Genomic DNA, 24,532 nt, shown 5'->3' on the forward strand with positions numbered 1-24,532 from the left:
GGACACCCACTGCACTATCCGTTGGTGCGTTACGATCCACCCTGTGGCGTCATGAGACCGCAAGGGGAGCTACGCTTCGTCATTTGAGAGCCAGCTGCGAGCGCCAATTGTTGTTGCTACTGCAGACTCTCGTGAGTCATACTTAGTTCAGCTGCTTGCACAACGTTGGTGCCACGGATCGCATGGTCCGGGGTTCAATTTCCGCTCGGCTGCTCGATACATACTGCTAATTAAGATTAATTAAGCTTAATTCTAGTTGAGGCTAAATACGCCCTCTACGTGCTTTGTGTGCTTATGCATTGCCTGTTATATGCCACATATGCATTATGTTGCCTCAGACTACATGTGATCGTTTTTCGTTATGCACGTGTAATGCTTTTCACATGAAATCCAGCCCTTTTAACAGATTCTGCATTAAAACTATCAAAGGTTTTGGAGAATGGAGTTTTCTATTTGTAGTCGCGGGCAAGAGGCACCTTTTGCTACGATTCAGTCGTATATTTCGTACGAGAGTTGCTAAACGGCCATGATGTCACGTGGTGAAGGCGTCGTCCACTCACCAGCTCTGCCTTGTCACGTTGCACACAAGCCAGCTGCTGCTCCAGCTGCACCTTCTCCTCCTCCAGGCCCTGCAACTACACCAGATTCCCTGGCATGCTTCCATCTCCCTGGGAAGGCCAGTTTCCCGACCCCACCTCCCGGTGCCTTCAAGCGACTAAACTGCTAGAGGGCAGTTCTCTCGGACATGCCACATAACTCACCGGTGGGAGGGGGAGACGGCCAGATATGCACCTTTCTTCCGCTTGCTCTTTAACCCTTTGAGTGCTGCGCCCGAGTATACTCGGTCGTGCTCCCGTGTGGTTTTGGTTTGCTCCCTGCCCCTCCCAACTGGGCTGTCACTTTTTTTTTTTGTTGTTGTTGTTAATGTGTAGCAGCATGTATGAACAAGCGATAAAAACAATGTTTTACAGTAGGCTCGCGATAATTCATATTTCGATATTTCCTACTTCTAATTAATTCAAACAAATTTTTAAATTTTTGTTGTCTGTCCTCCTATTTTTTTAGTGTATTCATAACCCGCTCATTTCAAACAGTATTTTCGTGTAATTCATACTTTTTCTTCTCGCAGCCCCATTGAGTGTGCTTCTTTCCGAGCACCGGTACACCGCAGAAGGGCAACTGCTTTTGCAGGTGTCGCTTCTTTGCAGTGCACCAGTGCTCGGTAAGATGCGCACTCAACGCGGCGGCGTGGCATAGGTCCATGTCGCAGCGTCCATGCAAATTGCTATAAAAACTGCCGTGCAGTGCCCAGTTTTCACTGTTCATGTGTCCCTGCTTAAAGGGGCACTAAAGAGGATTCTGCATGAAATGAATTTTGGGGTCGGATAAATGAATTTAGATTGGGATTTTACGAATAGCATATCATTTAGTGGGCCAAAAGGAAGAAAGTCAGAAGGTACAAAAATTTGAAAACATAGCAAACTATTTTGTACCTCCTTTCCTTCGAATACTCTCTGCCCTTTCACTGTGATACATCTGCGGTACCCAAAGGATGTCACCCGTCCCCAAACACGACACCCAGCCTCACTCTAGTCCGTTCACCCCCGAGCTGAAAGTGCAGTGCGAGTTACGTGCTTGCCGGAGTAATCAGCCGCCTCCCTTTCATCACCTGACCCAATCCTCTGCACAAAGGGTTGTTCGAGGGAGCGTGATCATGTGGCTGGCCCAACGAGCATGTAGCTTCCATAGCCACGGGTGGTACGGAGGGGGGAGGGGAGGGGGGGCAACTTTTGTTCAGAGTTTGAGCGATGGACTAACCTTCACTAATCTTCTAGGGGAAGAATGGGGACGTCCAGGTACACACAAACGAGGGTTCAAGCAAGAAGAAAGTTCCTCCTTTCCATCCTCTTGAACTGTTTGGTAACGCTACGCGAATTGTGAGTTGAGGAGGAGAGCTAAGTAAAAAGTAGTTGAAAAATTGTTTCATGGCCCCTTTAAAGTCCAGATTAGACAACTTCTTGGCCTGATGAACAAACTTAATTTTGTTTTGAGTTGTCATGTGCTGTCTAAAGAGTGCACAATAAACAACATTTTTGAGAGATAAACTTATGTTATATATTTCACAAATGTTTTATGTGTGGCATACTTGCATATGAGTAGGCCTATCCAAAGGAAATCATCAAATATCTGATTTGTATAGCTTGTAGCCATTCATATGGGAAATCATTATTTTATTTTTCCTCATATTTAGATGAATTTCTGATAATTCAAACAAAATTTGTGGCATCCTGGAGTTTGAATTAATGGGACTCTACTGTATCTTGTAGTGTCACGTTTTGATGGCATGTCATTTTCTTCTTGTTTAGGCGACTTCTGTTTCGGCATGCTCCCTCATTGTTACAGAATGGCAAATTTATGTCGTTCAAACCTTGCGCTTCATGGCGAACACTGAGATCTAGAAATTACTAATAGACTCGGTATTTGACGACTGCAAAAATAAGAAAGTTAGAGTTTGAAATATACAAAAGCTGAGTTAGACAGCCAAAAGAGTGACCTCAGGGTGCGAGGTCGAGGTGCCATTACAAAGTAGTACCGTGTTTCAAAAAGTAGAATACAAGAAATATGTCTGCATGCCTGCAGCATGCAGACATCAAAAAACTTTTTGCCCATAAAACAGTGTTTTTGCCCATAAAACAGTGCGTCTTTTATAAAATAATATTCGTCAGAGCATGCTACAATGTTACAGAGACAAAAATTTGGTTCAGCATGCCGGAAATTATTTTGGCAGTTAAAAGGTTAATCCCTTAACCGTTTTGGACGAGCCTAGCTCGTCCATCTCGAGCCGTCCCCAAACCGTTTAGGACTAGTGTAGCTCGTCTGTCCTGCATCGTTCGTCCCTTCGCCATTTTAGACGACCCAGGCTCGTTCATAAAGCTGTTTGTGATGCTGCCGACAGATGGCAGCACAGGAACGGCAATTTTGCGTCTGTTTTGTTTGTGTTTTGTCTTTTTCTTCTTTAGAAGACAAGATTGAAAAATAACGTCCGGGGGTGGTGACACGTGTGGCCCAGGCCCATTCAAAGGGAAAAGAAATGCTTCTTTTGAGGAAGACTTCGATAGCGACATGGATACTGACGTCTACTTCTGTTCTTCAAGTGAAGAAGACAGTGATTATGTCGTCGAACTCAGCAGCTCCTCGGACGAAGCGGAGGACAACGACGATCCAGATTGCGCTATTGCCAATGCTTGGCAGGGTCGAAAATCGATATGAGCAATGTTCCACCAGCACCCCCTCGGTTCCCTTTTCTTGGCAGCCCGGATAAGATATGTTCGGTCCAATCAACCACTGACGTGCTTGAGTACTTTGAAGCTTTTCTGGACAACGGCTTGGTCGATACGCTGAGCAAAAACTCAACGCAAGCCAACTCAGCGAGCATCCTCACCTCAAGAAATGGGTACCAACAACAACAGAGGAGATGCAGGTATTCTTGTCGGTCCTGCTGTTGCAAGGAATTGTGCAAAAACCAGAGCAAGTGTGGTGCTGGTCGAAGAACAAGCTTCTGCACACGCCCATCTTTCGAGAAGTGATGAGCGGTAACCGGTACCAGCTCAATCATGAGGAAGCTTTTTCTTAGCACGAGTTAGTTGAACATGTCCCAAAAACAAAGCAATTACAATCAACTTCAATAAAATGTTTCTGTTTGCTCTGTCGTTCAATCATATTAGGACTTTATGCTTGGAGAAACTGAAATCATAAGATAAGAAGATATAAAAAAGGTGGCTTAGGGTTAAAAATTGTCAAAAATCAAAAACGGTTAAGGGGTTAATATGCAATAAAAGTCATATGCAGGTCATTACTTCCACCCCCTTCGAAATTATTTCTTCCAAAAAAGCATGATTTTAATTGAACAGAGCAATCCGCTACAGTCCATTACAGACTAATGACCTCCTATAATGAGATAGTGATAAGAAAAATAAATATGACCAGACAATCTGACAATAATTCTGTGAGTTTGCAACAGTGTTATTTTTACACATGGATTTTAGAAAATATGGACCAAAAGCAAATATACTTGTTAAAAAAAAAAAAACACTTTGAAACTTATTTATGAGAGCATGGCTAAAACCTGTAGCTAGCACTTGATAAAAAAAAATTAAAATGAGAAAATCTCACATTTATTTGTAGCTTCTCATCATCCTTACTGCCTGGAGTGAACACTGAGAGCAAACTTGCATCTCTCCCAACGTTTTTCAGCTGTGTATCAGGACAGAGTTCTGTTGGGTCTTGTCCCCAACAGATCACGAGGTTTGGGACAGTACTAGGTCCTGTCTTGGAACTCTTCACTTGCTCAAAACAATTTAAAAATATTGAAAAAAAAAAAAAAAAAAAAATAGGGCAGTTTCACAACAAACTTATTTATTTCTGGTACATAATTTACAAGCATGCTGGTAAACCTTTTCTGCCATTGCCCCTATTGTTCATACAAGTAATTTTTGATGCTGGTAAAATGCAGAGTGGCTCCGTATACAACAGAACTGAAGAAGTAGAGCCAGGGACATGTTCTAGTCGCACCAATCCACGCTTCAGAGTCACCTCAGAGGCACTCACCGGGGCCACCTTGACCATTGCAGAGCAGACTCTTGCCTGCTCGTCTTAACTCAGAATGAAGACCGATATATATAAAAATCGACTACCAGCCAATGTTCCTTTGTTTCTGACTACCTAAGCTGGTGCAAATGATTACAATGAAAATTAATTCTCGAGCAAGCTGGAACACTGCCTCCATGCATAAAACTCGTGGGGCAAACGTCCCCAGCATGAATTCCCGTGAGGCATCGAAACGGAAGCATGTCACGTGGAACCATACCATATGCAACATGTTTGAAAATACAGTATAAACTCATTATAACAGACCGAGAGTGACGAGGATTTTAGTCTAAAGTAAAAGGACGCAATTACTTTTACTACACTTTGACGGGGATTAAGACTGGAGTCTGTTCTAACCAGCGAGACTCACAAAATGAGAATGGATATTAGAAAAGTATGGGTTTATTGAAACTTCTGGACTTGAAAATGCGGCAATTTTTTTATTGAGCTGCACCAATGATCGTTATCACTGCATGCCTTGGGTCATACGAGGCTCGCAAGGTACCAATCGCGATGACAGCAGTTTGCAAAATGGACGCCACCACTACATACATAAATACTTTAGTAGTACTACTACCGTACCAGTCGCCTAAAGTCACAAATAATGACTGCTGTCCAAGAGTCTGCTATAACGGAATAGTGAGCTACTTACAAACTCCCTAATACACATCCAAATGTATGTTATAACAGAATCCGTAATAAGCCAAGTTGGCTCAACGGCATACAGTAATCCCTCGTTATAATGAAATTGCTTTTTACGAATTATCGCTTTCCTTGAAGTTCAACATGGTCCCAATTAAAGAGCAAGCATTGTTAACCGGATTTTTTGAAGAAGTGTATCGGCGGCCGACCACGCTCATTACGAAGGCCGAGGTGCCGAAAGCATGCAAGCCTACACAAAGGCGCACGGGAGACCTTTGCATTCCCTTTCCCTTCTCCCTCAAGGCCAACAGACAACTGGGAAAACAGAGTAAATGGGTGACGGAGGGCAGAGCGCGCAGAGCTGGCAGAGCGCCGCTTCCGATGCCACTGCGCCGGCGCAGGGACGCGGACAGGGAGCAGCATCAACGTTCCGACACTACTTACAGCGCCCGCGGCCGACGCTGCCCGACTCCTGTCGGAATTGGGTCAAGGGAGCGATGGAGCCTGAAGGAGATTATCCCTTCGGGAGCCCCGACACGCGAGCCTGCGGCGTACCAGACGCACACGTGCATCGTATTCGCGACTCCAGCGACCTACAGGGGGCGCCACCACCAAACAAACATGGCGGCTGAGTCCAGGTCGCGTCAGCTCGACCGGGCCGCCTGAACAGGTGGCGCGTTCAATTTAACAGATTTTCTTTTGTTTAATGCCCAATTTTATAGGTATTTGAACTGAGACGGTTAAGTGTAGCCGGTGCACATAAACTTGCAGAGCATAGTTTTGTTTTCCAATTGTGCTTTTTGTTCTTTTCATGTCAAACTTTCGTTTCGGAGATTTCGTTCGAAACCGAAACTATGGGCTCTAGAGAGACGGTAATGTACTAATCAGTTTTGATCATCTAAGGAAAGCGGCAATAAATGCAGAATTCTCCCACCGACAGTAATTTTCAGCCAACTCGCATGCCTCGACCATGTGACTTATCTGTCCGCGAAATCGAGCTTTTGTGCGTATCCGCGTTTAAGAAACAGCTTCAGTCGTATGCTCAGTCAACAACACCGGCTGCAGGAAAATTACGAAAATTAAGCAAGCGCTTCTTGAGCCAAGGAGCATGTTAACCCGCCGGCACCCCACTAAGCAGCTGATACTCGTATTTCAATTCAGGTTTTAGTAGCAATCGAGAAGTTATTTTGACGAGCGGGTTATGTATTATATTACGTACTATGTCCCACTAAAGCGATATTAGTATATTCTTCGGTTTGAAATATGAGCTTAGTTAACTAGCTATTAGGTGAACTGCTGAATAAAAATATATTTGACAGACAGAGAGATACTAAGTTAAACTTAACCAAATGGTTCTAGCCGGTAGCACGGAGACGAATGCGGACAAACTGAAGAGAGTCTTCAATGGAGATTCACGCAGAACCTCTCTGCATTGAACTTGACTTCGAATCCTGAACAGAAAAAATGAGTATTTTTGTGGTCGGTCAACCTGACCAATGTAGACGTATATTGCCGCTGGCTTAATTCAACGGGGGTATAATATAAATATTGGAGGCGCGATAGATCATAATGCCGTGACAGCTTCTAACGTTGCGAGACGCGTCCCCCACCTTTTGAAAACATAATTTCCCTCATTCATCATTTGCAGCGAGCAGGGTTTCCTGAATCAAGTAATTGCAAAATCAGCCCAACTCCTTCAAAGTGGTCCAGAGGATTTTTCAGCGAAAATCAGCCAAGATGAATAGCCAACGCACCGACCGGCGTGGGTGGCTCAAACTTGAAGCTAATCGAACACAACCAAACTCAAGAAAAGCAGCCATCGAACCTTCCCATTCACTTGACTGCAGCATTGGTGTTCCCTCCAGTGAAATGCCTTGTCTGTCGTCCTCTAACTGTTCTACATCCTCATAAAGAAACCCCTTATCAGTTACCAAGTAGTCGTCATTTTGAATGTGATTCGAGACAAACAAGAAATCAAAACGTTTTTTCCGCGATTCCTCCCCATTCAAGACATCGAAAACACGTGATGGAAGGAAACAATCTACTGAGGCTTCGTCGCACTAATGAACACTCAGGCAAACTTAAGAAATTCCCGGACCTTCGTTAAATTACATTGTTCACCATCGCGCCGACAACACGTGTCCGCGAAAGCCACCAGAGACGCGGAGGGGCGCGGAGCGACCTGGACCGGCTGGTTCCCGGTTTTCCCGCTTGGTGGCGTCCGTTTTGCTGGAGTCGCGAATAGAAGATTGGAAGTGTTTACTGAAAGTCGCTCGAGGTTGAGAAAAGTGGCCGGCCCAAGTCCCTAATCGCCAAGGAATTCAACATTCCGGCATCAGCTGTTCGACCCTCCTCCTTGCTCCTTCTTCTAAATCAAGAACTGTCTGCAAGTTTTCCTCGATCATAGACGTTAGGTACGGTGACGTGTCTAGTCTGAGATATTCCAGAGCACCTTCTGGAGCAGTTGATAGTCTCTTTTGAAGCACAAGCTTTGAACTTCATCCTCGTTCATTTTGTCAGTCCAGCTAAACGACAATGGCTTCTTTCCTTTCCCATTCCTCCGCAAACGCTCATTATTGTTCATCGCACGGCAAGCAGTTTGATTCCCTAACACAATAAGCCAGCAGTTTAGTTGCACTTAGAAGCACCAGACGTGGCAACGAGAACATTGTGACGAGAGCCTTTCCTTTTGTTTTAAAAGGCCAAGTGCAGCAACCACTTTGGAAACACACACTGATCGAAGGGCACATCATGAACATCCCTGAATTGTTATTTAGGTATGGAATCGAAAAACAAGACAAATAATATTCCAATGAAATCATGTTACACTTTACACAAAATTAGATGTTTCCTTTAAATTCTTAAGGTTGCAATAGAACTGCAATCATTAATTCAGCTAACAAAACAAAAACCTCCATCGTTTAATTATGCACTAGTTTATGATGATGCCAAAATAATAAATATGTCTTAAAAAAAAAAAAATCTTAACCAACATTATTTTAGAAGACAAAGTCGGCACATTTCATCATCGTTAGTGGATTACCAACCCACCCCAAAGTGGGACTGAACCTTGATGAAAGTCAGTGGCAAAGCAGCAGACATGGGTATCTTCGTGTCGCTGTGCGCTGCCATGATGCTCATTGTGAGACGCTGCATAGATGCCCGCGGCGACGCAAACGCGAGCTAGGCAGCGCTGCATGGATCCGCAAGTGACGAAGTTAGGGTAGGAAAGGCGCAGGTCTTCTCTTCTAGGTGAGATGGCCTCAGCTCGTGAAGGTTATATTCAAAATTCCATTTGTCCAATGCTAAGGCTCATTATGTTTTAATGTACTTCATTGATAGTGCCCTCAAACAGCTGAAGGCCACATAAAGGTGATAACTAAACGAGTGATTTGACATAAAGATTAAACCTGTAGTGCCACCCAGCTATACCTAATCGAGGTTATTTAGAAATCCTCTCACTAGTATACAAAAAGAGGGAAGCGTACAGTGCCGCAGCAAGATATAAAAGGATTGAAACGTCTCGTCCATGGGTGCCGTTTCTCCGCAGTACACTACCGTAGAATACCGTGCATCCGCTCATACCACACTAAGCGCCCATACCCAAATTTGTAAGATCTGAGAAAATATGCACAGTATACATTGATATGTAAAATTGATGACCAGACAAGTGCCCATCGCCCATTTTTTTCGCGATTATCTCTAAATTTTGAGTGGGCGCTTGCCCGGTATTTTACAGTAGTGTGCAGTGAGGATGAAAACTCAACAAAGCTAACTGGCACACTCAGAGACCACGAACAATGAGAAATATAGTGGAACTTCCTAATAGTACTGTAGTTTGATATGAAGATACAGTCAAATAGTATTACGTATGCCATTCAAAGCGACAATGGAAAGTTTTAAAAACACACGAACCTACCGTAACAAAGAAAGAGCTAGGCAACAAAGTGCAAATAATTTTTGTGTCAAAAAGGCTCGAAGTACACCTAAGCACTTCTAATGAGTTGTGAATGCATGCCGTTCCTCCGTTCCCTTATTTCATCTGCGGCATGCTTGCGCAACAATCGAGAGCATGCGCGATCCTCGCCGCACTGATTTTGGGCATGGAGTGGTGCAGCCGCTCCCACACGGACACGCAGCACCATGGGGTGGAACTAATTGAAACTGATGCGCAGCAGCTTCATATCACTGCCGCTTTGCATGGCTTTCTGCATGGTTTCAAGGCTGGGATGCCTCAGATCGCGGCTTCAGGAATTTATCTGCTGTTTGGCGCGGGTGATGACGTCGGCTCGCTCCATGGGACAGTTAATGCTTTCGCATTAATGAAAATGTATGGAGGATTATATAATTATAAGAGATCGATGCAGACAACCTAGGGTGCATATCAGTCGATTGAGCGTAGAGAGCTAAAGATACCAAATTGATGAGAAATGCTTTCAGGGCGATCGCACATCACTGCAATCAAGGCGTGGCTGACACAGAATGACTTCCAAGGTTTAATGGTCCCAAAATGGCATTGGAAACCACAGGGCATCTTGTCAGCCTTAATGAGCAATCCCTGAAAAGGCACAATGGGGCTTTTCTTTACTACACAACCGCATTATCATTTTGAAGACTTCTACCCACGCTATTTATCAATTTGCAATTAACTTCAGCAGACTACAAGCAGTTATGGTTAAAAAATGCACTCTTTACTGCCACAATACATTTGTGTCAGAATAATGCCCAACCCTCGTCCAAATATTACTGGTACACCCTCATTGGTCGACCTCGCACAAGTTGCAAAGACGGGCCCTGTGCTCGCTCAGCGGGAGAGTGGAGGGACGGGTCTCTTTTCTCGAAGGCCCGTACCCTCGGTGGCCTCAGACAGCAAGCGAGTGAGGCTGTTTTGAGCGCGGCCTCCCCCAGCGCGGCCTCCCCAGTCACCTTGAGGCTGAGGAGGCTGTGGTCCGACTGGAGCTGGACGCTGCGACTTGTCAGCTGTTGGGTGAACAGCAGCAGCTCTGCCTCCTTCGTGTGGCATGCCTCCAGGTCTGCCTGTGCTTCTGCCGCCGCCTGCCCCAGCCGCTCCGCCTCCGCCTGGCTCGCGTCCGCCTTCTCCCGCTCCCTGCACACCCGCTTGCTCAGCGTGCAACCACCTCACCTCGCCCCTTCTGTCGCATGGCCCCACGCACTCGAGCGGGAAGACAACTGCTAGCTAAACCAATCCAAACCCTTTCGCCACCTCTTTAAACGTAAAAGACAGAACACGGACAGCAATGTCGGCGTCCTGTCTTTTATGTGCAACTCTTTCATAAAAAATTGTCTCTCTAACCGGTTGCAGTTTTCCAGTCCCCGTGGTAATGGGGGGATATTCTGCACCATTTACTGCTCATACCTCGAGCTGCTTGGAAGTTCTCCTTAGTGCCACGACATTCTTGAATTTCTCCTCGCGACTAAGTGACAAAGTAGTCACAAGCAAGAGCATCGTTTCGGTTTGCCAACATCCAATAGAAGGATGGCAGTCGGTTGATGTCTAATGGGAAGACTTATAGAATTTAAAAAGTCTGTCGACAAAAAATACCTCAGGTCCACTTCAATTCGTCCCTAGCTTCCGCATGTCACATAACCTTTTTGTTTCATTTAACAAACCAATGTTGACCCCCCCCCCCCCTTCACCCCCAGAAAAAAGTGCAACTTGCTAGACAAACAAAAAAATTTTTTTTTTCTTTTTTTTTCTTTTTTGGTCTTTTGGATAAGAAAACAAGGAGGAAGCTAGAGGCAAGTTCAAAACATCACCCTCCAAAGAAAACGAAACAACAGTTTTGCTTGCCACAAGAGTATAATGTGAGGTTATGTTAGGGTTTCACTGTTTTCAGTTACTTTAGAAAGCTACATGCTTATGCAGCGAAACGTTGCTTATCCCACTTTAAATGCAAATTATGTACAGCTCCAGGATGCACATTTAATTGGCATAGTACAGAAGTGGCATGTTGGTTCAAGAAAAACTTTCAGAGGCAGGCGGCCGGCGAAGTCAAAGCGGCCAGTTTGAAATGCCTTTTGGCCTGCTGCCATCCACCTGGCGGCCTTTCTAGGTGGCCCGAATGACGTACCTGGCCAGCTGTAGCTCGAGGCCGCTCTTGTCGTCCAGCTCCTGCTTCAGCCTGGCCAGCGTCTGCTCCTGCTCAGACCGCTCCCGCTCCAGCTGCTCCACCTGCACGTGGGTCAGCTCACACTCAGCCTGCACTTGCTGCGCAGTCCTGGCTCCCACTTCAACAGGACCACACATCGAAGTGATTCCACTCAAGACCCAAATATGCGCATAGTCGGCACTAAAGGAAATTAGTGCGGGTAACTGACAGACCTTGGCCGTGAGGGCATGCTCCTGGTTCAGGCTGGCCTCCAGCCGAAGCCGGAGCTGGTCGAGCTCGTCCCGGCGGCTGTCGGGGCTGCCCTCGCGGCGGAGCATCTCGTGGCAGTCCCTGCGCACCTGGTCTGCCTCCTCTCGCAAGTCGCGCAGCCGCAGCTGAGCCTGCTCTAGCCGGCCCTGCGTTTCCTGCATTGGCCCCAGACGTCAGGGGAACCCGGCGGCATATGGACCCCAGCCTTCAAGGCCTGCCCTCGTGAGTGTGCCCCTCTTTCGCACGTGACGGTGCTCATTGCAAAAGGATAGCTAAGAGCACAATTGCTCTGCATTCACCCAAGACTGGCATGACCCTTCCACCTAGGTTTAAGGACACTTTGGGATGGTACCTCCCAGCATCAACCCTTTGCCTCTAAAATGGTTGAGGTGGCTGTCAAGACTCGTATGCAATGCGATACAAGTAACCGATTATCCTGACAAATTACATTTTATTATAGTTTTGTAACCCTTCAATATTCCCATCTTCGGCAGTTTTGATCCTTTGAACCAAAAATCTTGAATCACTAATGGAACAGCTTGAACGAGAGCCTTTACATAGACAGAATGCAAGCGGCAAGATCTACTTCTAGGAAACCTCGAACCTGTCCTGTTGTTTCTGCCTAATCATGGAGCCACCCCTCATAGACTGAGCCTTTCCATTCCCAGGTAGAGAGTTCAAAAATAACTTGTACAACAGACTGATTTGTTTTAAAGCGGTAGCTTTATAGGGCCAACCAACCTCAGCAGTCGCGTAAGCAAGAAATGTGCAGGTCGGTCAGTTCGTAACCACTAAACTAGCTTAGAAAAAAAAAAGGCAACTGGTGCCAGGGATTGAGCCCCAGTCACCGGCATGGAAGTTGAGTGCACTGATGACTGAGCTACGGACCCAGCATGCGGGAATGGGAGGAGCAGAAGCAGGTGGCATGACAAAGTGCATAGAGTGGAGAAGGCTGGAAAGAGCAAGAAAGAGAAGAGCAGAAACAGGTGGTGTAGGAAAAGCACGCAGAACAAGGAGTGGAAAGGGCAAGGAAGCGCGCTTCCCCTCTCTTGGGGGCCCAGCAAATTCAGTGCAAAGGCTTTGTGACCGGGGGGTGCTGAAGGGAAGCGTGCGCAGCGTCACAAAGAGACAATGGTGTGACGTAATCTGTTTTTACACAAAACCCTTCCCTAGGTACCACCTGAATTAAGAGCAGCACCCACCCGAGCACTGAAAGACTAAAGGTCATCCTGCCCTCGGCACCACCCACCCAATAAAGCTAACACATCAAAACGCATTTGGCAGAATGACCAAACATGCAGCCAATTTTTTTTAACACAGAACGTGTTATATGGCTGGCACGTACCTAACCATATCCGGTTAGGTGTCTGCAATGGAAGTCCACAGGCTGACTGCCAACCGAACACTGATGCAGCGCTCGTCTCCTCACCGATTGGGCACCAGTGCAAGTCAAACCCCTTCCTAGATGACTCCGTGTTACTCCCGGCGGGGTTGAAACATCACATGTTCGAACGTACAGCGGCGCTCTGTTTCGTGAAACGAGCGCACTTCGGGCTTCCCCAGAGAAAGAATGCGAGAGAGCGGCAGAAAAGAAGAGAAAAGAAAGCAGACGCTCACTTTGCCACAAGTGTTTCGTTCGCTTTTGCTGCGAGCTGGTGCTAGGGTTCTGCTCAACGCTGCCGCATTCCAACTGCTCTGTTTTCCACACGTTCCATCTACAGCATCTCACGCTCCAAGAGGCTCTGAGAAAGTCGCAGTTACACTGCAAGCGCATAAGATGGCATCCACAAGTAAGACGTCCATGTAGCGCTAATTTTGCACGACAGAGCCACTTCGCATCATTCAGTCTCCACATATGTGCACAGTTCCTCCACACTAGTGGCCAATTCGTCTGGGCCTGCACCGCACCCGTCCAGTGCAGTAACCTCTTTCCACTTTATACACGAAAGGCTGGCGGGGAGAGAAGGACGCTTCCCTCTCCCCTATAGCCTTCCGTGTACCACAAACCGCACTGCACCGGTGCGGTGCGGGCCCAGACGAATTGGCCATAACGCATCACATTTTGTGTTATCACTGGCTTTGCCACGCTACCTAGTACGGCAAAGAGGCAACTTTTTTTTTTTTTTCATTTGTCCATGGAAAGAAAAAACTCTCTTGCGAAACACAGAGTCCAATGGGGCAAAAAGGCAGCACCCCCATGCCACCTGGAATCATCAAAAATCCCTATCCGACTTCAAATTCAGCCGCAACGGCCCTTCTCAACCCCCAACCGAGTTCCTGCCAGCGTTGACAGTACGTGCAAAATCCAATTCATTCATGCTTTATGAATTAATTCCACACTACCGCTTGCAACTGCAGAATGGAATCTATTGTCAAATGACACTGTCACAAAAACTAATACCACTAGATTTTATGAAATGTTCAGTGCCTTTATATATATTCATATTGTAATGATCTTTATCAACAACTGTAAGCCTGTTATTGTTGTAATTGTGGCCACATGTCACACATTGTTCTCCAGTGTTTTTGTTATGTTTCTATAGAATTCACAAAGTGTATTTTACATTCTCCCTCGCACAATGCCTGGAAACGGGTCAAGGTATAAATAAATAAATTACTTTTGCCTGGGTTGTCAACCTGGAAGAAAATTTTGCTCCACGAAAGGTATCAGTCTGCCAGTGAGTCACTGAAATATGCAGTCAAGGCTAGAATTACTTCTTATGTTTTACTCTAGAGAACCACGAGAAAAAAATGAGAAGCACATGCTTCATTTCTCAAACGCGTGATTGGTATTATCCTGACTAGACACGGCATTGGCGACTAGGTTCAGGTTCAGGAAGACGCAGCAGAAGATCGCTCCAACGTCTTCCATTCACATTTTATAAACTACCTTAGTAGACAGCGAACCTGACATTTTCAGAGGAGGTCACCAGATGACTTGTTTTCTGCATTTGGCATAATGGAAACAAGCCACTGAACAATGGCATACCGAACGGGGCAATTTTGGTGCAACAATTACAAGGAATAAAGAATTTTAAATGCATTTTCCTGAAGTGCTGTCTCATCCCTTAAAAATAAAGTAGTTTGTAGTTTGAAAATATTTTGTCAATCAGGGAAGAACATTTTCTTTTTACATGGAAGATGGGACAAAAAGCAAGTCTTGAATAACTTATAATGTAACTAAAAGTTAACTTTTTAAAATTTTTTCACTAGCCCACAGACACACAGAACAATGCCAGTGGCATTGTTCTGCGTGTCTGCAACCCGCTATTAACCCTTTACCTCCCATGGACGACCTGGGTTCGTCCACACTGTTTGTACCGCTCCCCCCCAAAGAGGAGCTGGGCTCGCCCACGTTGATTCGGGCTCCAATACGCTACCATGGACGAACTGGGCTAGTCAATGTGTTTCTAGTGAGCTTTGTTGTGGACAGATGGCGCTTTACGGAAAATAAAAACATAATAAATTTCTGAATTTGGTGGAAAAGTGCTCCAACGCGGGCAACCGGGGATTTAAAATGGCGGCGTCAACTTCTGGTCGCATCGCTCGTAGTGACTATTTTGCTTCAAAATTGGGGCAAAAACGAAGAAATTGTGGCGTCTCTTCAGATTCAGAAGACGAGGAAATGAATCTTTCATCGGACAGCAAGAGTGATGCATCTGAGTTATTGGATTTTATCTTAGATGACTTCGATTTCGGTGAGGACATTGTGTCGGCCTGTCGGCATTGGACTAGAATCAACGCAAAAAATCCCCCTCCAGCCCCTCCACGTTTTGTGCTCACTTTGCTTGCAAGGTGATGTGAACTGTCTGCGGTAATGCAGTGAAGCCGAACTTTAGCCTCCTTTTCTTTTGCAGTGTGTTCAAACATCTCTCATATAATAATTATTTTTGGCATTTGTTTTTGGCCTTTGTATTGCATATGAAATTTATGGGGCACATAAAAAAATCCATATTTTCAAATTGTTCTTTTTCAAAATTTTTACGGTAGGCAAAGGGTTAAAGAATTCGTAAAGCCTTAATGGAGTGGAGCATCGCTTGCGTACGTTTGGAACACCGAGTACACAAGCTCTTCGTCAGAGGCGAGAGTATTTGTTTTCCCGCTAAAAGCCTACTCCACTCTGGGAACCTCCCTTTTAAAAGCAGTCTTATACTAAAACGAGGACTTTGCCAGAAAAGCAGCAGCTCGAGCAGGGCCTACCTTGTGAGCATCCACCTCGGTGCGAAGCTTGTTCTGGGCCCACTTGATCTTGATGTCGCGTGAGGCCAGGTCATCTCGCAGCCGCTCCTGCTCCTTGTGCAGCCGGGCCAGCTCGGCCAACTGCAAAGACCCGCCCGAACTGCATCCACACGGCACCCAAACCAGGCTACCCAGGACGGGTTTTCAACTGGCTGCTCAGCGTCCCATCCCGCATTCAAAGTGGTCCCTGAGTGGCCGTACCCGCACAGACGCAGCAGCACACTTTTGAGCATCCCTATCACGCTCCCATCAGATGCCAAAGACGGAAGCTAAGCCGAAGCACATGCAGCTCAAACGAAGCCTCGTGGCACTTCCAACGAACCAAAGCAGACCTGTTCCCGGGGCCGCCCACCTTGGTGTCGAGGTTGGTGCAGAGGCGGCTGCGCTCCTGGCTGAGCGAGCGCACCCGGCTGAAGTACTGGTCCCGCTCCTTGGCCAGGTCTCGCAGCCGCTTGTCCGCCTCCTCCAGGGCCTTGCGGGCCACAATCACCTCCTTCTCGCTCGTCGCGTAGCGCACCACCATGCCGTCTTTCTCTCGGGTCACCGCCTCCAGCTGCTGCGACAGCTGCAGCCACACCCCACCCGGGGGCTCAAGATGAAAGCAAATCCCAAGCGCTCACGTCGGTCGGGAACCAACCAAAAGGAGAGCAGACCACGGGTTAGGCACCTTCGTCTTGCCACAATGCACTCGTTATTTCACTGCTCGTCAACTTTTGGTTTTTTTCTTTACAGCATGTATGACGCTGACGTGTTTCCTCGCAAAATGAACCTAAAAAACACTAGGTAACGACCTTGCGAGTGATGTCTTGCCGAGTCTTTATTAAAAGGCGATAACTTTTCACACTCAATATTTTCTTTCAATGCTTCTCAATCTGTACAGCTTGCAAGCACTGTACGTGTTCGCATGAGATACTAATAAAAAAAAACACAAAAGGGGTTAAGTTCACAAAATTTCCTACCCTGTCACCCATTCATTTGGCAAATACCCAAGATCAATATGATACAAGCAAAAAAAGGGGCAATAGAAAGGTGTGCCATTCATTCATCAGCTCCGAAGGAGGGGAAAGAAAGACTCTCGCCCTCTTCCCATCAGCCCTGTACTGGACGTCGCTTTGGTACCCAGCGTGTCCCCCAGGTTTGCACTGTACAAGAAGGCCTCCTTCACTTTCCCACCAACAAATATGTTCATACAAGAGGTACAGCCAGGGTGAAAACTGTTTTCTGCCGCAGGTTTGCTCCGTGGGTAGAACTTCCTTGCAAGGCGAAAGTGCTCTGCCAACAAGAGCACTTAAATGGACCTCGGAGTTAATGTTCCAGTGGCAGTCTTCGATATAGGGTTAAATCAAAGGCTTTGCTATCTCGATCCCTAAAGGCTGGTTCGCACGTTCGCATTTGACTACGACCGACTGCACTACGACTCCTCGCATTCCACAGGAATGCATTGTGCGGAGTTGAAACGAGGTGGTACCAGTGTGAAAGTAGCACTCAAACACTTCTTTAATTCGAGTGAAAGTCTCGCACTATTCTGCAAGATCCATGAGATATGGTCGTTTACAACGCAAGGGTCGTTTACCCGATGCGAGTGAGTGAACCAGCCTCGAGTTGCGATTGACTGTTCTCGCTCAACCTAACGACCAGGCAACGCGGTGGGGCACCGAGCCATTAGTTTGCTTCGGGAAAGGAGAAATTTGTGGCACCGCCGCAAACGTCGGACACAAGGCGCGACAGGACCCGGTGCCTGCCCAGTGCCCACACGCTGCCCCCGACCCACGACGGAGACGGCGCACCTTCTCGTTCCTGGCCAGCAGTTGGGCCCTCGTCTCGGCCAGGGCGTGCCGGTGCTCTGCCTCCCGTGCAGCCAGCCTCTCGTGCAGCAGCACCAACTGGCGTTCCGCCTGCCTCATCTCTTCGTGGTTGCACCTCAGGCAGCTGCGTAGGCAGAGCCCAGAGTTGTTTTCCTGCCCTCTGGCCCGGTCACGATCCCCCCAAGAGCCCCATGCAGACTGCACCAGGTTTCTCGGCTGGTGGTGGTCCCGATTTGGCAACACTTTTTTCTATAACCTTTGACATTACTGCCTCTAATTTGGACGACCATCCATTTTGTTCGGAGACCAGTCGCGTGCCTATTTTCTTAGGCTTATCGATGTTACTGGTTCTCGACCCGAAGCTGCTCGAGTTTCTGTCAACTCGCCGGCTGCGGAGCGAGAGCTAGCAGAAAATGTCCCTGCCGTATCCGGCTCCCCTGCTGCGTTACCACCAGGATTGCGCTGCAACGATCGTGCCATTACACACTTGCAACATAAACAAGCAGAAATTGAGAGGACAAAATATTTCACGTACCACAGACGTGCCGCCAACTTAACATTGATCAGGATGTACTTTCATGGATTCGCGCTTTCCTTAATAACCGATCTCAATTTGTGTCTGTGAATAATACCTCTTCAAGTCCAGCTCCCGTGACATCAGGCGTACCTCAAGGCTCAGTGTTAGGTCCCCTGCTCTTTCTTATTTTTATCAACGACTTACCTTCCTGCGTATCGTCCTCTATTAGCTTATTTGCAGATGATTGCGTTCTTTACCGAGAAATAACTAACACCTCTGATGTTGCTATCCTTCAGTCTGACCTTGATTGTGTTTCTAATTGGTGTAACAAATGGAACATGCAGCTCAACACTGACAAATGTAAAGTAATGACTGTTTCTCGTCTTAACTCGCACTCTACTTTCTACTATCTAAACGGTGTTTTGTTGGAAGGCGTATCATCGTATAAGTACTTGGGGATCCATATTTCATCGAACCTGTCTTGGGAGCCTCATATTCGCTACATAACTAACAATGCTAACCGCATGCTTGGCTTTCTCAAACGTAATTTTCCATCTGTCCCTGTATCTCTCAAGCTACTACTATACAAAACCCTTGTCCGCTCAAAATTGGAATACGCCTCCCCTATATGGGATCCCGGTACTGACTTACTTACAACAGCAGTCGAAGCTATTCAAAATAGATCTGTTCGCTTCATTCTTACTAACTATCACCGTAGTGCAAGCGTAACATCTATGAAAACGTTTTTAAACCTACCTAACCTTTCTTCACGTCGTGAGTTATCCCGTCTTTGTCTGTTTCATAAAATTTATCATCACAATTCTTCCTTGCATCAAAAATTACTAACCCCTCCCTCATATGTCTCGCCACGCGTCGATCACCAACACAAAATCGGTATACCTGTTTGTAAAACCACTACTTTTTATAATTCATTCATCCCCAAAACAACAATCACGTGGAACCACCTTCCATCGTCAGTTGTGTCTGTAACAGATGCCATCATGTTTAAGCGTTGTTTAACCACTTTTCTAAGTTAAAATTTCTTATGTTCGTGTTTCTATTCTTAGGTTGTCATTTTGTTTTTTAGTGATTTTACTTTGTAACCCACTCCCCTCTGTAATGCCCTCGGGCCCTGAGGGTACAATAAATAAATAAATAAATAAATAGCGTGTTAGGCCTCGGAGACAAAACGGCCAAAATAGAAACATGCATCCAAGTGGTCACAACATGAACCACCAAGTTCAAGTGTCTTTTCTTTTTGTTGGGAGATGCATTTAAAATAAAGCCATTGGCACATACAAGGAGTCTGTCGGTTGCACAATATGCAAAGGTCGCCGAGATGTGGCTATAATAAAGCCATCGGTGCTCATCGGTCAGTTAGGATAAAAGCTGAACAGCACACAGAACTCCCCAAGACATGTGCATAATTGAGTTTGTAGTTTGTCTAAAGTTTACGAAATTGCTTTGCACACCCGCCTTTATGCATATTTTTGTCCCACTATTATTCCTGGGCAACATGGATTCATGAAAGGCCTCTCCACAGAAGCAAACCTGTATTCCTTCCTGCATCAGATTGTACCATCCGTCCATAGCGGAGGACAAGCGGAAGTAGTGTACTTTGATATGAGCAAAGCTTTTGACAAAGTTAGTCATTGACTACTATCGAGTAAACTCTGGTCTGTCTCTTAAGTACTGTCGTCTCCACGATAATTACCCATCTCACCGGCTGAACTTTGTGCGAGTATCCAGCCAATTATCTGCTCCTTTTTTATCTACTTCTGGGGTTTCTCAAGGCAGTAACCTCGGTCCTTTGCTGTTTTTAATTTTTGTAAATGATCTAGCTTCCTGTATTAAACACATGCAGTTGTCATTCGCTGATGATATTAAGTTGTTTACGGCGGTTAAAACAGTTGACGATTGTGAATGTCTTCAGTGTGATATAGATTCTATTTCGACGTGGTGTTTTTCAAATGACCTACTCTTAAATGAGTCAAAGATGAAAGTTATGCCCTTTTCTAGGAAGCCTGCAATTTTGAGTTTTCGTATGTATTAGATTCCACTGATATTATTATATTTCGCATTGAGGTCATCCGTGATCTAGACGTTTTTATGGATCCTGCAATTAATTTCAGTCATCACGTGACTACAATTGCGAATGCTTCCTTTAGAGTGCTGGGGGCCATTACACGAGGACTGTATTGGAGTGACAAATTCAGGTTTAATTGAAAGTGTTCAACGGAGATTCATTCGTGCTTTGTTTGATCGTTATTTTCAACCAAATTATTTCTATAGTTATGAGAGGATTTGTAAACTCGTGAAGTTAGACTCGTTGTACAACAGGAGAACAATTCGTGGACTAACATATTTGTATAAGATTGTAAATGGTATAATTGATTCACCAGAGCTACTCAGTCACATCTACAGGCACGTTCCTCGTAGGTCTCGTAGACTTTATACTTTGTTTTACCCTACCGATTTTTACCACGCTGCACCCATTACACACCTACAACTGATGTATAACCATTTAGAACAGATATGTGGGAATGTTAGTCTTGATATTTTTGATGAAGAGCGTAAATTTCGAAAGTGTGTTGAGACTATTGTTTTGTCCTAACATTTCATTTTTATCCTGTTTAAAATTTGACTACTAATTGACTCCTTGATAAGTGTACCACTAAGGAGGCGTTAAGCTGTTGATGGGTCACTCAAAATAAAATAAATAAATAAAAAATAATTTTAATTCATTGGCACATGCTAGTGTCGGTCAACCAGTATAAAAGTTGTACAACACTCACGGATCTTTTCTTTTCTTTTTTTTTTTTTTCTCTCTCTTTCTAATTCACACAAAAGCCATGCCACAAAACTTAACTTCAAAATTCTGAAAAAAAAGTTCAGGCTTTTCATAGACACATATGGTATTTTCAATTTAAATGACAAGTCTGCTCCATTCTCTACATTCTAGGCTTACAGTTCCTTTCTTGTGCAGTCAGCATCTCTTAATTACACGGGGTGCATAATTATAGTTGCCCTCCGGCATCATACATTAGTCATGTAGTGATCTCTTTTTTTCACACTGTGAACCTAGACCAGTGATTCTCAACCACTAATGTTTCAGAGACCCCTTCTGGGTCGGCAGAAGTGATAGGGGAACCCATCGACAGTGGGAAAAGGGGGGTACTGAATGATTACAATGACAAAAGACAACTTTGAAGCAACTTTGAAGGTCTGAAGCAGAGAATAATCAGCCCTAGACACTTGGCACGCATGGTTCAGTCTATTATTTGGCTTTGTGGGATAGCCCGAATCAATAAAAAAAAAAAGGTTTAATTGCTTGGCTTAGTTGACATTCGAGGGCTTCGGAGATCCTAAGGAGACCTTCAGGGACCCCAAAGGGCCCGTGAACCCCCATTTGAGAACCACTGGCCTAGACTTTGGAGCATTTATAGCAAAACCACAGATGATGAAATAGAGAAGCACTGCCTCAGTATTGTCATCTGTGTCCTTTAACATTAAGGAGTAAGAAAATGTTCCTGACAAGGTAGTGCCTAAAGTCATATTTTGCAACACTGCATCATGGACAGGACATGATTTTGCCATAATCTAAACCCTCCATGTCTCAGGGTTTAGAGAATGATGTTTCCTAAACACCTTGCCAGCACACTTAGCCTCTTGCAATGACTACCATCCAACGGAAAAGTCTAGTTTATATTGGAAAGTCCACTTTAGTCGAGGCACCAACGCACTTATGTTAGGTAGTGGCGATGCTCCTCAACCCTGAGCGAGATGCTGCGCTGGAACCATGCAGACGGTACAGAAGAAAAAAAAATTATTTTGAAAATTACTCATATATTCCAATAGAGGCAAAGGGCTAAAAATGTGACATACAACATAATTTGTTCTAGACTGTCGCCAACTTTCTTTCTTTTTTTTTTTACTGCTAGTAATATTGTAACTTTGTAGGACAACACTACTGATACCTTTTTAAAAAAAGATTATAATCAGTGTAAAGTTTATTTCTTGCTCGTTGATGCCCCCCATATGAAGATTACCCTCCAACAAAAATATTTTTAACCAATCTATTGAAGTTTAAGTCAAATAATGCCTTGTCCAGAAATATTCCTACGTCATAGTACTTACCAAACTTTTTTCACTTCATTTTCTTTATTTTTTATGCAAGAAAAATACAACCCAAGTTTTATTATAACTGAATCTCGTGTGGCTTTTATTGTTCTTACTAATCCAGCATGCCAATAACCAGTAAGGAAATTGTAGTCTCATATTGGGTTTCTGCATTTAAGCGTGTTGCGGCACCTCCTACGTGTTTCTTCACACCTCTCTGCGTGTCTAGGCTTGTACAAACTGTCTACATAATGACCAAAAGGCCCTCAGGGTACATAAAGAAATAAACTGATGCATGCATAGCGTGTCACTGTTAGCGCAACAAGTGACTGCCATTTTATTTATTAATTTTTTTTTTCTTAAAATTCAAAGAATTTTTCTAAAATTACCAGCGTAGTAGAAAGTGCTCAGTTACGGCCCAAACATAAGTGGAAACTTTCGGCACCTACAAAGACCATTTCAAAGTGAAATTAGAAAGAGTGACAATATTGCGTACCCACTAACAGTGGAAATGCAGTGCAGTGCACGTCTACTTCCCGTTCATTAAGGATCAAAGGTGGTCAAGCCTCCTCGTTAAGTGGCTTGAAACGGTTCGGCAATCGAGCGTCTGAGACTATATTAGCCTCACCACTAGTTTCCCCAAGAAGCCCTTCATCAGTTAGCGCACCTGCGCAGTCAAGAAGTCTGCAGACAGGAAAGCTCTTGCCAGAGAATGAGGAAAGTGTTGGTCCTCCTTCAGAGAGGAATTCCTCAGTAATTTGATGACCCCCACAAGAACAGTTTCTTTTGGACCCCTTCAAGAAGAGAGGCGAGCACCCACCTGAAGCCCCCCCTGGCACCATTCTGCATCGGGAGAAACTCTCCATCTGATTCCGAGAGGAGGGCATCGCTGTCATCACTGCACGATGATGGGCACAGCCGTGCACGCTCCGAGGCCTGGCCGTCTGGTGTGGCCATGTCGGGCGTACTCCCTCGAGGCGTGGCCACCACAGGGGAGGCTGGCGCAGGGGAATCCGGCACAGGGGAAGCAGGCGCAGGGGAGGCCGACGTAGGAGATGCCGGTGCAGGGGAGGCAGGTGCAGGGGAGGCCGACGCAGGGGACGCCGGCGCAGGAGACGCCGGCGCAGGGGACGCCGGCGCAGGGGACGCCGACGCAGGGGACGCCGGCGCAAGGGACGCCGGTGCAGGGGAGGCTGGTGCAGGGGACGCCAGTGCAGGGGATGCCGATGCAGGGGACGCCGGCGCAGGAGAGGCCGGCGCAGGGGAGGCCGGCGCAGGGGACGCCGGTGCAGGGGACGCCACTGCAGGGGAGGTCAGCGCAGGAGAGGTCGGCACAGGGGTGGCCGGCACAGGGGTGGCCGGCGCAGGGGAGGCCAGCGCAGGGGAGGCCAGCGCAGGGGAGGCCGGCGCAGGGGAGGCCGGCGCAGGGGAAGCCGGCGCAGGAGAGGTCGCCACAAGGGAGTCTGCCCAAGGCAAGGCTGCCACAGACAATGCCCCACCGGTTGCTGGTGCCACCACGGTGCTGCCCGCCTCGGCTGCCGTGGCACCCTCCATCCCAGCCTCACTCTTGCCCTGGCCCAAGGAAGATGCACAAAAGGTCCGGTGGTGGCAGACTCATAGACCTTATCCGAAACGGTTGCCACCAATGCCACGCGATTCACCACGAATTCTGTATCGGGTCACACATTTCCACGTTTCACACGAACACATATACGCTGGTTGAGATGAAACAACTTCAATCTCAGTCGAAATAATACTGTGAAGATACGCTGGAAGCTTTCTAAATAAGCTCATTTCATCCAGGAATATTAGTCACCTAAAACATACAAATATTTTCAAATAAATGAAAAGATTTTTTTTTTTTTTAACTTGGCCCCATCTGAAACATTTTAAAGTTTCTAAAACTTGCATGACATTTGCTGTGGAAATGAAAAGAATTTAATACAGCCTACTTTCAAACCAAGTACTTTGAGAGTCATTTTTTTGTTGAGAGTAAAAACAGTGTAACTATACATTAGACTGTTTTGATCCCGAATTTGCTCTCCCCCTCTGTAATGCCTTCGGGCCCTGAGCGGGCGAATAAATAAAAAAACTGTAGTTTTTTTCCGACCTTGCAAATTATACACCAGACCAACATGACCCACGTAACTCGAAACGTCTAGATATCCTCGCCATAGTACAAA

The 24,532-nt window shown here is 45.9% G+C and overlaps 1 protein-coding gene across 1 annotated transcript in view; it reads right to left on the minus strand.

Moving 5' to 3' along the window:
• LOC8023316 (coiled-coil domain-containing protein 186) overlaps positions 1-24,532 on the minus strand; it is a 43,200-nt gene that overhangs the window by 9,007 nt on the left and 9,661 nt on the right. Inside the window, exons 2-9 of the mRNA XM_029986426.4 lie at positions 23,170-23,921; positions 17,696-17,837; positions 16,261-16,473; positions 15,870-15,989; positions 11,633-11,824; positions 11,382-11,482; positions 10,216-10,396; positions 561-635 (exon numbers count right to left, since the gene is read on the minus strand). Coding sequence (XP_029842286.3) covers positions 561-635; positions 10,216-10,396; positions 11,382-11,482; positions 11,633-11,824; positions 15,870-15,989; positions 16,261-16,473; positions 17,696-17,837; positions 23,170-23,903 — 1,758 coding nt within the window. The 5' untranslated portion in view covers positions 23,904-23,921. The remainder of the gene's footprint in view (positions 1-560; positions 636-10,215; positions 10,397-11,381; positions 11,483-11,632; positions 11,825-15,869; positions 15,990-16,260; positions 16,474-17,695; positions 17,838-23,169; positions 23,922-24,532) is intronic.

The sequence above is a fragment of the Ixodes scapularis genome, unplaced genomic scaffold, assembly GCF_016920785.2.
Source record: "Ixodes scapularis isolate PalLabHiFi unplaced genomic scaffold, ASM1692078v2 PGA_scaffold9__187_contigs__length_104089568, whole genome shotgun sequence".
Classification (NCBI taxonomy): domain Eukaryota; kingdom Metazoa; phylum Arthropoda; class Arachnida; order Ixodida; family Ixodidae; genus Ixodes; species Ixodes scapularis.